The sequence below is a fragment of the Mercenaria mercenaria genome, chromosome 7 (assembly GCF_021730395.1).
Source record: "Mercenaria mercenaria strain notata chromosome 7, MADL_Memer_1, whole genome shotgun sequence".
Lineage (NCBI taxonomy): Eukaryota > Metazoa > Mollusca > Bivalvia > Venerida > Veneridae > Mercenaria > Mercenaria mercenaria.
The window spans coordinates 71194378-71210947 of record NC_069367.1 but is presented as its reverse complement, the minus strand read 5'-3'; the positions used below and the strand labels follow the sequence as shown (position 1 = coordinate 71210947).

General features: G+C 35.7%; 1 protein-coding gene across 2 annotated transcripts in view; it reads right to left on the bottom strand.

The window, feature by feature from the left end:
- LOC123553955 (uncharacterized) overlaps window positions 1-16570 on the bottom strand; it is a 115055-nt gene that overhangs the window by 36964 nt on the left and 61521 nt on the right. For both annotated transcript variants that reach the window (XM_053548642.1, XM_053548643.1), the window contains 8 exons: window positions 14938-15009; window positions 11538-12890; window positions 11135-11246; window positions 9922-10036; window positions 8337-8420; window positions 4414-4773; window positions 2392-2477; window positions 1989-2055 (listed from right to left, as the gene is read on the bottom strand). In XM_053548642.1, the coding sequence (XP_053404617.1) occupies window positions 1989-2055; window positions 2392-2477; window positions 4414-4773; window positions 8337-8420; window positions 9922-10036; window positions 11135-11246; window positions 11538-12890; window positions 14938-15009 (2249 nt within the window). The remainder of the gene's footprint in view (window positions 1-1988; window positions 2056-2391; window positions 2478-4413; window positions 4774-8336; window positions 8421-9921; window positions 10037-11134; window positions 11247-11537; window positions 12891-14937; window positions 15010-16570) is intronic.

Genomic DNA, 16570 nt, shown 5'->3' with positions numbered 1-16570 from the left:
GGTAAGCTCACACTGTTTTTTACCAAGCCGGTAAGCTCACACGGCCGGTTTACTAAGCCGATAAGCTCACACTGCCTATTAACTAAGCCGGTAAGCCTATACTGCCGGTTAACTCAGGCGTTTAACTACACAGCCAATTTACTAAGCCGATAAGCTTACACTACCGGTTTACTAGCTGGTAAACTCACGCCTGTTTACTAAGCAGGTAAGCTTACAAAGCCTGTTTATTAAACCAGTAAGCTCACACTGCTGGTTTACTCAGCTGGTAAGCTCACGCTGCCGGTTTACTCAGTCACGTTTATTACAGAAACAGCACATTGGCACAACAGCTAAGCTCACGCTGTCGATAAAATCATACAGTCTGTAAGATTACACTGTCAATAAACTGATACAACCGGTTCACTAACACACTCGGTAAGGTTACACAACCGGTAAATTCATATACACTGTAAACTCACTGAAAAATTCGCACAGTCGGTTAACTCTCACAGCCGGCAGACTAGCACAGACACTTGTAAACTAACACAGCCGTTTTAGTCCCAAAAACTTCCCTGGGTCTTTATTAAGACGCCATGTTTATATCACTCATACAAGGGATTCTTATCTGAATGTTAGTAATTTTAACAGGAGGAACAGACACTCGAACTCGTGACCCCCGGTTTCGTAGTCAGACACTGTTAACACTAAACCACTCAGTCCTCTATACACACAACAGTGTACTCAGTAGTTGTATATATTTAACCATATTTATTGTCGCCATCTGAAACCTTTGCTGGTTACTCTTTCAGAAAAATGTTAGTACTTTCAGAAGGCGGATAATGCGAGTTATAGAAAACGTCCCAATTCCAGAAGTCATCGAGAGTGACAAGTGTAAAGCACCGATACACGAGACTCTTACACAGGAGACTTTTATACGAATGTTAGTAGTTTGCACTGTACAAGGGTGCCCGGTCTATTACTTGACCATTGTTAGCGGTGTATAGTGCAAAACTTTGTTTACTTCTTCAGCATGCCAGGTTTAAGCGTTTATTATATCTATACAATGTACTCTTATCCCAATACTAGTTATTTTAGTTGGATAAATGGTGAATCTGACTAAGCCACTGCATCTGTCCCCACACCCCCACCCCCCTCAGAAGTGTAGGTGGTAGCCAGTCAAACGCGCTCTATTTTAAAACACAATTTTATCATTATCTTCCCTGTAAGTAGAATAGATGATAACCAATGAGAATGATCCACTACAAAAGACCGACCATGTATGTATTAAACTATTCCAGAAAGATATATGAGCCGTGCCATGAGAAAACCAACATAGTGACTTTGCGACCAGCATGGATCCTGACCAGACTGCGCGTCTGGTCAGGATCAATGCTGTTCGCTTTCATAGTCTATTGCTATTAGAGAAACCATTATCGAACAGTATGGGTCCTGACCAGACTGCGCGGATGCGCAGGCTGGTCTTGATCCATGCTGGTCGCAAAGCCACTATGTTGGTTTTCTCATGGCACGGCTCATATGACCTTATTGTTTGATTTTATTAACTATCACAACAGCAGTCTCCGAGTGCCGTGTGGAAGCTGTAAAAAGTCTCCCCGTACTTGGACTCTGCTGTTATATTTTCTGGTCATTTGGGAGCATGGAGTACATTCCTTTTTACAATAATGAAATTCCGCTTCAGCCGGTGCTATGGTACGTGAGGGGTGTTGCTCATTTCATTACCTCTCATGTACAGACTCAATCAAACAGAGTCTGCCATTATGTTGCTTGGTTGCATTCTATGTTTCTGTTGGATCTTTTCACATATTTTATTGATTTAATGTTACCATTAAAATGTTTATATTCAAACTACTCACATTGTTTGAACATATTCTGTCGAAAACTTTGTAAATAGTTTCCATGTACTTGAATGCTTTAGGGATTCATTTATACCATATATTGATAATAAAAGTTAGTATTAATTTGAGTGCAAAATAAAAATGTTTTATTACCTCAGCTGGGTACGTTTCGTGTTTGTACATTACTAAGATGCCAGCAAAGGAATTGATACTATAGAAACTGAAAAGAGAAACAAATGTTATTGTATGTATCAAATGTGTATAATATATGCTCTAAGACAATACACGAAACTAAGAAATGCACTCATTTATGACAATCGTTAATATTGAATTATTTCTTCCAATGCAGCTTTACACATGTTTCATTACCCAGAAAGCCCGTCAGGTCTCAACAAACGAGTAATTACAATAAAGAGGGTCCTGGCAAAAAATATCTTTAAACTACCTGCCTTGAGTGTATACATTAGTATTTATTTATGCAAATTTATTCATGGCAAAATTGCTGATCATTTTACTGTTAAAACAATTGAAACAGCAAAACGCGCAACATACGTACAGCCAATCGAATGTCTTAAACCGTGGGTCATTCACTGCGTAACAGTAAGTTCCATACCAATGGTAATTATCGTCATTCACAGTAACCTAATAAATATTCATTTTCATACACTTATACAACAGAATAGATAAAATAAATGAAATGTATGAAAAAATATTATTATCAATAAAGTCAATACTTAATCACTTATTTAATAGAAAAAGTCATAAACGTTATCATCATCATAAAAGTAAACATTCATCACTTATCTAATAAAAATACATACTAGTATAACTAACCTTCTTACATTTTTGTTTTTGCTTTAATAGAAAAAGTCATAAACATTATCATCATCATAAAAGTAAACATTCATCATTTATCTAATAAAAATAAACGTCATTAGTGATATATATTGAATTGTTTTCTAATATATGATCAAATATCAAACCACAATTACTTTCTGCCTAAGATATGACTAGATAAAGAAGTCATGTTGCTTTTGTCGTGTTTTTCCTGCATTTAAGCGAAATTGGTTCGTTTGTTTATTATTGACATTTTTTGTGATTTTTCAAAGTTGGGTCAATCAAAGATATGATAACGTTTTTTTTTAATTTTGACGAAATCTAAAAATAACGTTATTCATAATATATTGTTCTACGTATTTAAGTTTCGAATGTAATATGGGAGCTATAGTAAAAACAAAAATGTAAGAAGGTTAGTTATACTAGTATGTTTTTTTAAAGGAATGAGAAATTGCACACATGTTTTTCACATAGTATGAAATTGCAAAAAGAATAATATATATATATATATATATATATATATATATATATCAATGGGTCGTAAGAAATTTTGATTAGTATATGTATACATATATAAAGAACGACCTCTTAACTAAAGTCATATTGTCTTTCATTTAATAGATAAAAAATACAAAGAATACCGTCGTTATAAAGTCAAGATTTGTTACTTATTCAACAGACAAAATAAAGATTTTATAGAATATCACCATCATAGAAGTCAATATTTATCCCTTATTCATCAGAAAATTAAAAGACATCATCCAAAATATATAATTGAAACTATTGTTCTTATTACCTCCCTTAATGGTTCTAACTGTAACAGTTCATATGAGCCGTGCCATGAGAAAACCAACATAGTGGCTTTGCGACCAGCATGGATCCAGACTAGCCTGCGCATCCGCACAGTCTGGTCAGGATCCATGCTGTTCCTCTAATTCCAATAGGCTTTGAAAGCCACTATGTTGGTTTTCTCATGTTGCGGCTCATATGCAGTAATGCTTTTCTAACCATATAAGTACGCATAACATGTATTTGGAAAGCTGTTTCATCTGGTTTTAAAATAATTTTTAAGCATTATGGACCATTAAAACACGTTATATTTGAATGTTGAAAATTATGTTATCGTAGGGAAAAGGTGTAATTGATGGTCTTTACAACTTACTGTATATGTAAAAGCTTAGAAAAATGAATTTTCAATACTAGTACCTATAATTCTATATAAACTTGAGAGCATGAAATGCATGAACGGTTTACTAATTTGTGTTATATTCTGGTGTATATAAGAATAAATATTTTATGTGCATTGGCCTTCTTCACGAAGTCTATTTATCCTTTGTGATAGAAGATATAAGCGAACTATTTTAGTTCATAAAATCTTTCACTGGTTGTAGGTGGAGGGTAACTGTTTAGTGATAACGAGGCTCTGCCGAGTTACAACCAAAACGGTCACCCGACAACTAGATATTCAAATCCGCGTCTATTACTGGTGAAAAAAAATCTTGTATGATAGCACTAATTTCTTTTAATGGCACATTTCATTTTTCAAGTCAAGTCAAAATATTTATTGGCATAAACATATATACATGTTTTTCGCCAAAAACTACCATTTGGCGGTTTGCTTAACAGAAGAAGATTGAAAAGCATGACAATTTTTTACATTAAAAAGCGTTTACGACCTGATGATGTTCCAAATGTTTCAGACGACATCTTTATTTATATAAATACTAAGGCAATGCATTACCTCAAATTCTTGTGTAAACGTTCCACTCCAGAAATTTTCAACTCCTACGCCTTCAATCTTCACCTTAACCCAGAAAGTGTCTTTTAAGTCCCAATTGTTGTTATTTTTTGTAGTTAGCCTGATGGTTTTGTCTCCCACGTTCCCGGCGCTATAGTTTGATGTTCCATAGATTCTGAGACCGCACGTGTCAGTGTTCTTTATTGCAAGTGTGGAGTCCCCGCAGCTGTGGCTTTCATACGGGTCATAAACTTTAATAATAATGTAACTGTTTTCTCCATCTAAACTTGGTAGCGGAATGTTGATAGACATGGTGAAGCTTGCTTCTTGGCCTCTGTTAATTTCTACATGGTTCGCATGAAACTAAAACCAAATAATAGATTTTATCATAACTCTTTTATTTCTAACGGATTTGTATGAAAATAAAACAAAGTGATAGGGTATGTTGTAACTCATTAATTCCTAACTTACTTTTATAAATCAGCGTACAGCTACGTTAGCTTGTTTTCATACCAAAAATGGACTATTTCTACAGTAAGATGTTTATCATCTCTTTAAGTAGTATCAAACTGAATTTTGATATGAAGCTTACAAAAATGTTTGGTTTTGATTACCTTAGATAAAACAAATTCTCTACTTACATTCTTCGTACGATGAACCAAGTTGTCAATATATTATTACAAAATATGTATTTCAGAGTAAGCAAACTATGAAAAGGCTTAGGATATTCGACTGTATTGTAAAAAATCACACAAGAATCGTAGCTGTCACAATGCAACTACCTTTATCTGAAATTTCAGTGATGTGTAAGTTTGAATTAGTGTAGATATATATGAACTTAACATACAATTTACCCAAACAGAAATAAATATAGCATGTATACAAACTTGAATACAGGCAAATCTGGCGGGCATGATTATGCATTAAATATTTTGAACAAATGTAGGAGAAACATATTTCTACTGAAAATCGCAAAAATAGCGGCTTAAACCATATTACCTACGGTCGTTATTAATATACTCAAATGTCTTATATTGCATTCGTTGTACCCTCTACTGTTATGGTTACAAGCCATAATAGCATGTAACCTTAGGATTATGTTGTACTGTTGACAACTTGTTCCTTTTCATATGATTATATATGTGATGTATTCAGTCCATCCTCATGTGCATGTTTATGTAAACCAATATAGATGTTGTTGTATGTAGCTTTCCATGTCCTTGTACATATTTGTCATGTTTGTATGATACGTGTAGCAAATCATTGTATCATGAAATAAGATACGTTTATATGTTTACGTTACTTAATAAAGAATCTTGAATCTTGAATAAAATTGAGCCGCACCATGAGAAAACCAACATAGTGCATTTGCGAGCAGCATGGATCCAGACCAGTCTGCGCATCCGCGCTGTCTGGTCAGGATCCATAATGTTCGCTTTCAAACCCTACTGCAATTAGAGAAACCGTTAGCGAACAGCATGGATCCTGACCAGACTGCGCGGATGCGCAGGCTGGTCTGGATCCATGCTGCTCGCAAATGCACTATGTTGGTTTTCACATGGCGCGGCTCATATTTTCTAAAAAAATGTTAATGTATATTCCTGTAATAAGTAAAGCAACTGTTGGAACCCTAACAGAAGCCGTAACAGTATTGATAACAGAACACAATATAAACATATATATTTGCACGTATACTCAAGGACATATGGTCAACTACATAAGCTAATAAGCTCTAAACTCCACATAATTTATTGATATGTGTTTTTAGCAAAATGCTCGGACAGTTTCACATTTTCAGATGTTTGGACGTCCTAAAATTTGAAATGGTTACGACTGTCTCTGTGAAGTAATTTTAGTAAGAATAAAATGGTTTATCCCATCAAGGGCGTAAATCTGAATATTCATTTTTTATTTCAATTAATTGAAAACTTTCATTTTGACAAGCCTAAAATGCCATACTCAGGTTTCGTTATATCCTAGTGAGAAAACGAAAAATACCTTTTCATTGTTTTACTTATATAGATATAATTCATTTTCACTTTTATCTCTCTATGAAGATTATTTCGAAATACTACAGTGATATAGCAATAAGTTAACGCAGCACTCTATCCAATGAAATTAAAACAAAGTGATAGAGTATATTCTAACTCTCCCTTCTGACTGACTTGACTGAACGTAGAACAAAGAGAAACATAATATTCAAGCTTGCTAACTCTTTTGTACTTCGTCTGTATGAAATTATAAGAATAAGACGATATTTTGTATTCTTATTCTAACTCTCTTTTGTTCCTAGCTATAGCGTATATGAAAGTATTAGACCAGAACGATATATAACATGATTATGCATTGCTGTATATCATAACAACAATCAAGTCATTAAACTGACATGGGCCGTCACTCCTTAACGTATATATTTATATATCCATGTTGTTACAATTATGTAACCTGATTGCAAATAAAAGTAATTGTTGTTATAGTGATACCTGTATACTAATAAACTTTGATAATGTGGCAGTTGACCTACATACAATCGACACTGTTTATTTTCCAATACAGGTAGATCCAATATTTGCTTTACAATGGATCTATGATGGATTATCATTGAACACCCCTGGACTTATTGGACTCGACTGCCACATTATCAAAGCTTATTAGTACGTATAGTCGTGCAAATATACCTGGCCGTTTAGTGCGTGTTATTGTTGTTATAGTGATACCAGTATACGTATGGTCGTGGAAATATACCTCGCCGTTTAGTGCGAGTTAGTGTTGTTATAGTGATGCCAGTATACGTATGGTCGTGCAAATATACCTGGCCGTTTAGTGCGAGTTATTGTTGTTATAGTGATGCCAGAATACGTATGGTCGTGCAAATATACCTGGCCGTTTAGTGCGAGTTAGTGTTGTTATAGTGATGCCAGTATACGTATGGTCGTGCAAATATACCTGGCCGTTTAGTGCGAGTTAGTGTTGTTATAGTGATGCCAGTATACGTATAGACGTGGAAATATACCTGGCCGTTTAGTGCGAGTTAGTGTTGTTATAGTGATGCCAGTATACGTATGGTCGTGCAAATATACCTGGCCGTTTAGTGCGAGTTAGTGTTGTTATAGTGATGCCAGTATACGTATGGTCGTGCAAATATACCCGGCCGTTTAGTGCGAGTTAGTGCGAGTTAGTGTTGTTATAGTGATGCCAGTATACGTATAGTCGTGCAAATATACCTGGCCGTTTAGTGCGAGTTATTATTGTAATAGTGATACCAGTATACGTATAGTCGTGCAAATATACCTGGCCGTTTAGTGCGAGTTATTGTTGTTATAGTGATGCCAGTATACGTATAGACGTGCAAATATACCTGGCCGTTTAGTGCGAGTTAGTGTTGTTATAGTGATACCAGTATACGTATAGTCGTGCAAATATACCTGGCCGTTTAGTGCGAGTTATTGTTGTTATAGTGATGCCAGTATACGTATAGACGTGGAAATATACCTGGCCGTTTAGTGCGAGTTAGTGTTGTTATAGTGATACCAGTATACGTATAGTCGTGGAAATATACCTGGCCGTTTAGTGCGAGTTATTGTTGTTATAGTGATGCCAGTATACGTATAGTCGTGCAAATATACCTGGCCGTTTGGAGCGTGTTATTGTTGTTATAGTGATGCCAGTATACGTATAGACGTGGAAATATACCTGGCCGTTTAGTGCGAGTTATTGTTGTTATAGTGATGCCAGTATACGTATAGTCGTGCAAATATACCTGGCCGTTTAGTGCGAGTTATGTGCTACATAAGTCTTTGTCATCATTTTTTTTGCAAATTAAAATATATATTTGAAATAAATGATTACAGAAATTCTCGGATACAAATATACAAAGTCAGAGATATAGAATAAGAATTTACGACAAACAAATGTCAATAGATTACCTCAACAGCATATTTGTCATCGGATGTGCCTGTCATTATGCTGTTTGCAGCGCCAATTTGGAAAGCCCTCACAACACACCGGTACTGAAATTGCCAAACAGATTTTCTGATCACTTCGGTTCAATTATACAGAAAAATTAACGTAATTCTTTTGCCCTTTGGGTTTGTATTACTTTGTTGGGTATGTGTAAAGTTGTATATCTTCGACATGCATAGTATTTGTTTGAGGATTTAAACATTTTAAATAACAGTTTTATTTTCCAAATCAGTAACAGGCCTTTCCTGTATTAGAGCTATATTTTCCAAGAACTACTATAAGTCATACATAATTTTCCGGGGTGCAGCAGACAATCCTTGAATTTGAAAGATTATTGTTTCTTTATTTTCAATTTTATGGCCAAAAAGTATTTTTTTTATTGTAAAATTCATAAAGATTTAAAACATTGTTTTTCTCCATTTTTTACGTTATAAGCTTTCAACGTTTTACAAGCAAATATTGTATTTATACCAAAGCGGTTTATCCATATACAAACAGCACGCGTACATGATATGATATGCGACATATGCTGTTGGAAACATTTACAATTGAAGTAGATCACAAATGAGTTCACAAATTCTGTCTGAAACACGCAAATAGGCCAGAAGTGGCAACAAATTAATCGGGAGTCCTCCCCTGGTTTCCTTTAGCTAAGAAATAACAATCCGTCTGTTGCTATGGTAACCAAACATGTTTGGAATTATATGTACCTCAATACTTTGTATGTGTATGGAAAACAACATAACCCAAATATTTCACGAAAATGCAAGACCAGCCGAAATGAAATATCTATATACATATTTGTTATACTATATACTAGCAGTACTTTTGTAATTTATTCATTTTAATGAAACAATCAATGTCATATATATCATTTTCCTTGACCAACTACTATTTTGTACAATTTATTATCATATAAATATTTGTGTCGCCATGCATTTCGTTTATCTAACTTGCACATCTACATCAAGACTGTAGCCTATTTGAATAACGCTCGTGTACGCCTCCTGGAAACCTGATACCAAAGCTTACTATTGCGCCTACTAACCCTTACCATAATGAACTTGTCCATTTTCCAATTTGGATAGTACCATTAACTGCTAAAAGGGGTGCTTACCAAAAAGATACTGGCTGAATAGCGAACAGTGCAGATCATTATCAGACTTCACGGATGTGCAGGCTGATCATGATCTACACTGGTCGCAAAGACAGAATCAATCGTGTCCAGCATGGTAAGGGCTAAATGTCTTTACCGTAAAACGGCGTTTACCAGTTCAACACTTTGTAGTACTGATGTCAAGTAAACAGGTGCGTGTTTATCAGAGTTCGAATCTATGACCTCCGGTTTGAGCGGCCGACCCCATAACCAACAGTCCATATTTAAAATAAAAGAAACGTTTCTTAATATTTTCATCTTTTAATTTTCAAGAAATTTATCATTCGCTGATTTGCTTCACAATGTGCATTTCCGCTCAAAACTCTTCATGGAAGAAAAAATGTAAGTTAAGAATTAGCATATCAAAATTACTAAAAAAAACCCTCACGTACCACTTTCTCCAAAGCATAACCAGAATATGTTAAATCATCATTGGTTACAAAGTGGGAATCGGCTTCTTCCTGTGAAAGACGCTGGCTCGTATAAATCGGTTCGCCATCTGCTAGCCTATTTTCAGAATAATTACAAAAATACTTCAATATATTCATATCATTGTCATCTTACAAAGGTACAAAATAATCAGAAATAATCTCCAATCTCCAGTCTCCAATCCAGATCGTAGTCTACTTGCCTAATATCAGAACGATTTAGTAATACTTATATTTATTTCCTTTATTTCCTTCCAGCTCGTATAAATATTGTTTGCCTAAAGTCATAATAAATATATTCATAGCATTTAGCCGTTACAAATCGATGCATTGTCCACTAGCCTAGAATTAGAATAATTTGAAATTAATCAATAAATGTTTCCATAACCTTGGCTGACTAAAAGCGAAATGAAACTAAAATGAGTACAACTGTCTTTAAACAATTATGAAAAGTCATGAATCTTTACGAAGTTTGTAATAGGTAATCACTGTTTATAACCTTGTTATGGCAAATGTTTTGCCAATTCAATTTAACAGTCATATATCAAAGATAAAAGAAGGTTTAGATCAAATAAACGAACTCTTTAAGTGCAACCTTGATATTTACGCTAATAGGGAATATGGCGCTTGTTTCAGTGAATGGTTATAATAAGCTATCTTAATATCCATCAAGGTATAAATAAGTAATAGAATTGGCAAGAAAGGTGAGGTAAAGTCCTTAACCTCTAAGCCTGGTCCTGATCTTTAATCCATGGGTATTAATCCTTCCCGAGAAATGCTGTCTTGTTTTGGTGGATGTCTGTGCATGTTATTTGAAAATTTTGTAAGCGTCTTGAGTATCCACATGAAACCATTCGGCATTTAAATATCAGTCAAGTTGGCGATCGCCATACTAAATACAGTACAGAAATGGAGTTTGGGACCTATATGGCTGTGCCAATACGACCGTTGTTTTGAACCCCACTTTCAATAACATGGTGCGTTCGAGCTTAACAATTCATTACATTATTTCAGGCGAGAAGTAATGCAGATACATGTAGTTATTAAAATAAAAAGTCTTTTAAATTTATACTTCGGGTGCACCAAGTGCCAATGGCTTTTTCCTCGTGTTTGCTAGATACCGCTAAGTGTTAGCTTACAGATAGAGGTCATGTATTTCATGATTATCTATACATACCACTTAACCTCGTACTCGTAATCTGACTGAGACTGAAATCCGCATCTTAACGCAAGTCTAGGAGCATTCCCAACTTCCTCCACACCAGTTGTCACTGTCACATTCAGGGCTCCTGACCAATTTTTTGTAACAGAAACGTTTTGAATTATATTCTACAGCGTAACAATATATAATCATTATAGAAATTCGAAATCTTAAAAGACTTGGATCGAGAAAGAAATCTTTCATTCAAAAAGATTATCAACATTTCCCCTGAATATGCAAGATGTTTGATTGCCAAACAATACTGTTTGAAAGACTGATATTTATTTGTTCGAAACCGTCAATATTTTGAAAGCAGTAAAGTTTGAACAAGGTATTTGATTTTTAGAGGCAGCGTTAACAGAAGTAAAACTTAGCATACCATGATCGTCACCGCTATAATCAGTTCCATCGCCGCTGTAGTCAGTCCCATTACCGCTGTAATCACCGCTGAAGTCAGTTCCATTACCACTGAAATCACCGCTGAAGTCAGTTCCATTACCACTGGAATCACCGCTGAAGTCAGTTCCATTACCGCTTGAATCACCGCTGAAGTCAGTTCCATTACCGCTTGAATCACCGCTGTATTCAGTTCCATTACCGCTTGAATCACCGCTGAAATCAGTTCCATTACCGCTGAAATCGCCGCTGTAGTCAGTCCCATTACCGCTGTAATCACCACTGAAGTCAGTTCCATTACCGCTGAAATCACCGCTGAAGTCAGTTCCATTACCGCTGAAGTCAGTTCCATTACCGCTGTAATCGCCACTAAAGTCAGTTCCATTACCACTGTAATCACCGCTGAAGTCAGTTCCATTTCCACTGAAATCACCGCTGTAGTCAGTTCCATTACCGCTGAAATCACCGCTGAAGTCAGTTCCATTACCGCTGAAATCACCGCTGAAGTCAGTTCCATTACCACTGAAATCACCGCTGTAATCAGTTCCATTGCCGCTGTAATCACCGCTGAAGTCAGTTCCACTACCGCTGTAATCACCGCTGAAGTCAGTTCCATTTCCGCTGAAATCACCGCTGTAGTCAGTTCCATTACCGCTGTAATCACCGCTGAAGTCAGTTCCATTACCGCTGAAATCACCGCTGTAGTCAGTTCCATTACCGCTGTAATCTCCGCTGAAGTCAGTTCCATTACCGCTGAAATCACCGCTGTAGTCAGTCCCATTACCGCTGAAATCACCGCTGAAGTCAGTTCCATTACCGCTGAAATCACCGCTGAAGTCAGTTCCATTACCGCTGAAATCACCGCTGAAGTCAGTTCCATTTCCACTGAAATCACCGCTGTAGTCAGTTCCATTACCGCTGTAATCACCGCTAAAGTCAGTTCCATTTCCACTGAAATCACCGCTGTAGTCAGTTCCATTTCCGCTAAAATCACCGCTGAAGTCAGTCCCATTACCACTGAAATCACCGCTGAAGTCAGTTCCATTACCACTAAAATCACCGCTATAATCAGTTCCATTGCCGCTGAAATCACCGCTGAAGTCAGTTCCATTACCGCTGAAATCACCACTGAAGTCAGTTCCATTACCGCTGAAATCACCACTGAAGTCAGTTCCATTACCGCTGTAATCACCGCTGAAGTCAGTTCCATTTCCACTGAAATCACCGCTGTAGTCAGTTCCATTACCGCTGAAATCACCGCTATAATCACCGCTATAATCCCCGCTGAAGTAAGTTGAATAATCATCAGAGAAGGTCCCTGTTGGACTTATCGAGTCTACAAGAGAACAATTTCGTTTATAGTTCAACTTACCAGTAAATCTGTTTTACAGTTGTAGAATCATTTTGCAGAATTAAGTACGGTGTCCCGTTAGGGCCGTCGCCGAATATTGTGCGTTCGAAACAGCGAAAGAACGATGCTGTGTGTTCGAAACAGCAAAAGAATGCTACTAAGATGTTAAAAAGTGAAAATGACGATGTTACGATGGCGAAAAGCTGAAACCACGATGATGGAAATATAAAACTATGTGTTGAAAAGTCGAAACAACGAAACTACGATGGTGAAAAATCGAAATTATCCTGCAATTTCATCACCTTATTTTGGACTTTTCACCATCGTGGTTTTTGTTGTTTCGACTTTTCATCATCGCAGTTCCGACTTTTCACCATCTTACTTTCGACGTTTTACCATAGAAGTATCACGTTCCTGTTACACATGAGCAAAGGATTCAAACTAATGGACGAATACATTAGGAGATACTTTACACGTTGCTTAATATGATGTTGCTTGTCTCTATATCATTGCACTAGCCAAATGTTAATTAGTGTTTTTTTTATATTATACCTCTTGTAATTGTAAATAGACCTTTGCGCATGGGCGACATGAAGGCGATAATACGATGTGGAAAAATCGAAACTACGACGCTGAACTGTCAAATGTACGATGGTGAAAAGTTGAAAGTACGATGACAAAAGCAAGAAATAGTTGGACTTATCGTGATGCAGTAGTAAAGCAGTAAGTCTGTCATCATTTTTTACATGATAAGTTTAGGAAACGAGATGATAAGTTTCTCCAAACACAGACACACACTTTTTGCCCCAAAATATGTATTATCAAAGAAAAAAGTCAGTAGACAATAATAAGGAGATAAGAAGTTGCTGAGAATATTCCACGAACAAGTTGCTGTGAACTTCCCGCATTTAAGTTGCTGCGAACTTCCCATCCCGCGAACAAGTTGCCGCGAACAAGCTGTTGTCAACTTCCCGCCAACTGGGTGGTGCGAACATGCAATGGTTACCTAGCAAAACTCTGCAAGAAATTACCCATAAGCTAGCTTGTATCGATAAGAACTATGAACATAGATTTGTTAAAAAAACTCAAGCTCTTAACAGTAATCGATTGAAATTGCCAAAGTATCAAGCTAGTTATTAATTTTATGTAGCTAAGCGTGCACTTTTTATATTTTGATTTCGATGTTCTGGTACAGTTGCAAAATTGTAAACCTCTGTCTTAAGTTCGAGTGCTCTTAATTATTTTCAACATTTACATTTGTTGGGAACAATTCAACCACTATGCTGTGAACAAGGTAACCAAAGAACAATATTCTAGCACATTAACCGCGGTCATTGAACTTACTGCAAATACCCCGTGAAGTTTTATATAAAATCTATCGCAGCAAGTTCGCATCTAGCCGCAAAGCATCACATGAATGCTTCCTACGTCTTTGGGAATGTTCGTGACATGTTCGCAGTATGTTTGAGGCACGATACAGCTTTTTGACCATTTCGTGAGGGCAGCCTACTTACCTAATATTGCCGACTACTGTAGAGAATCTACATGTTAATTTCCTTTATATCTTTATTATCTCAGACTTAAAAATGCGTTTTGTTTTCTGTTAATATAAGTCAAACTTGAACATGGCGTTGGAAATTTACGTTAATAGTAATTTCATTCTATTTCACCTGACTTATGCGTTACAGGTCATGAACTTTGAAATCTAAGGCCGGAACTTGCTTGAACACGGGCATTACAATAAAGTATGTTTAAAATTATCATTTAGTTATCCTTATCATGCTGCTCGGAGAAAATCGTACTAAATCCTAGGAAGTGATATTCTCTCTGAACCTGTGAAGTATGTTAATGTGATACACGTACTTACCATAGCTGCTTCCAGAGTGATACACGTACTTACCATAGCTGCTTCCAGAGTGATACACGTACTTACCATAGCTGCTTCCATAGTGATACACGTACTTACCATAGCTGCTTCCAGAGTGATACACGTACTTACCATAGCTGCTTCCAGAGTGATACACGTACTTACCATAGCTGCTTCCATAGTAACCAGTAGTATCATAATAACTGAAATAGCTGTCTGATGTGGAGCCATACCAGCCTGAAAATATTATAAACTTTTGTTTGATATTTGACTACATTTTAATGTCAAGACAAGTCAAATATTATATATATATATATATATATATATATATATATATATATATATATATATTATATGAAAATTCAATATCTCTCTCTCTCTCTCTCTCTCTCTCTCTCTCTCTCTCTATATATATATATATATATATATATATTATATGAAAATTTAATATCTACACTCAATTTTTTTACAACTGATATTGTTCGTTAGATAAAAACAAACATTTGGTATTAATTACACTGTCACAAATTGACATACGGGCCTTATTTTATCTGTATTGTAAATGCAGGTATTGCATCATCTTTTTGTAAATTTTTGAGTTATTGAGGTAAATGTTAGATTTCACGCATGAAATACCTCTAAGGTTTTTCTGTATTTCATAACTTAAACGCCGGGTCCTACCTGGCTGATATTGCGGTGGTAAAGCCATTAAGCATATTTAGAGAGTAGGCTGGGCTTATCTGACAGATGATGGGTGATAACACTGAAACTTTATCTCTAGTAAACAGAGCCACGTGTGCTTTTGTATATTTTTCAGATCTGAATAAATTGTAGTAAATACTCATCTACAAATTAAAAAGCCTATGTATCTACAAGGGTATCTACAAATATTTTCCATTGTTGAAATACTAATAATTTACATGACTGGATGAAGTTAAGAAGTTTAAACTTAACTTTGCTTTTGTATCAGTATCAGAGCAATGGTACACAGGAATTAGCATTTCATGTAATAAATATTAAAATGTGGAAATATTTTTGCTTACTTACACAATTCTTTGAAACATATTCCATGGAATTTTTGAATCTCTCAGAGTTAATAACAATATATGTCAGTATGTGTATTACATAATGAATGTTTGAATATTTGTTTTTACATCTCTCAGAAATTGAATTTTGAAACTACTGGCTCTGATATCCATATTTAATATGCATGTAAATACTAACAAACTGCGCTAAAAACATACACCTGGTGACTAAATATCCTAGGAATGTTTTAGTTCAGCTTATCACAGTGACCAGAATACCCCCATTTTATAAAGTAGGGTACTCAGAGTAATCAGACCTGCTAATTTTACTAGTACTTATTTCAGTATACCAAAAATACTCATCTGGTTGTAAGAGCTATATATTTTAACTGTAACAGTTTCAAATTATACAGTTACTGTTCATTTGTTTGAAGTAGGTCAATACTGAAGGAAGTCAAATAACCTTCTAACCTAATGGGTCAACCAATGTTTTGGGAACTAGATATAAGTCACTTTTATCTACAGCTTTCAGGTGGCTAGCTAATTACTGTAATGTGTGCAATACAGGGATGCTGGGGATTATAACTCTTGATAATTGAATGGAACAAATGTAGAATATGTGAACAATGTGATATAATATGTGCTCAACATTTTGAAGGTTAAATCAGAAAGTGGATTATCATTTATGGAGTAAATCTAGCTGGTTTATAGAAAAAGCAGAAGATTTTATTTCTTTTCTTTATCTAAATGCTGAATGGAGTTATTTTTTCATC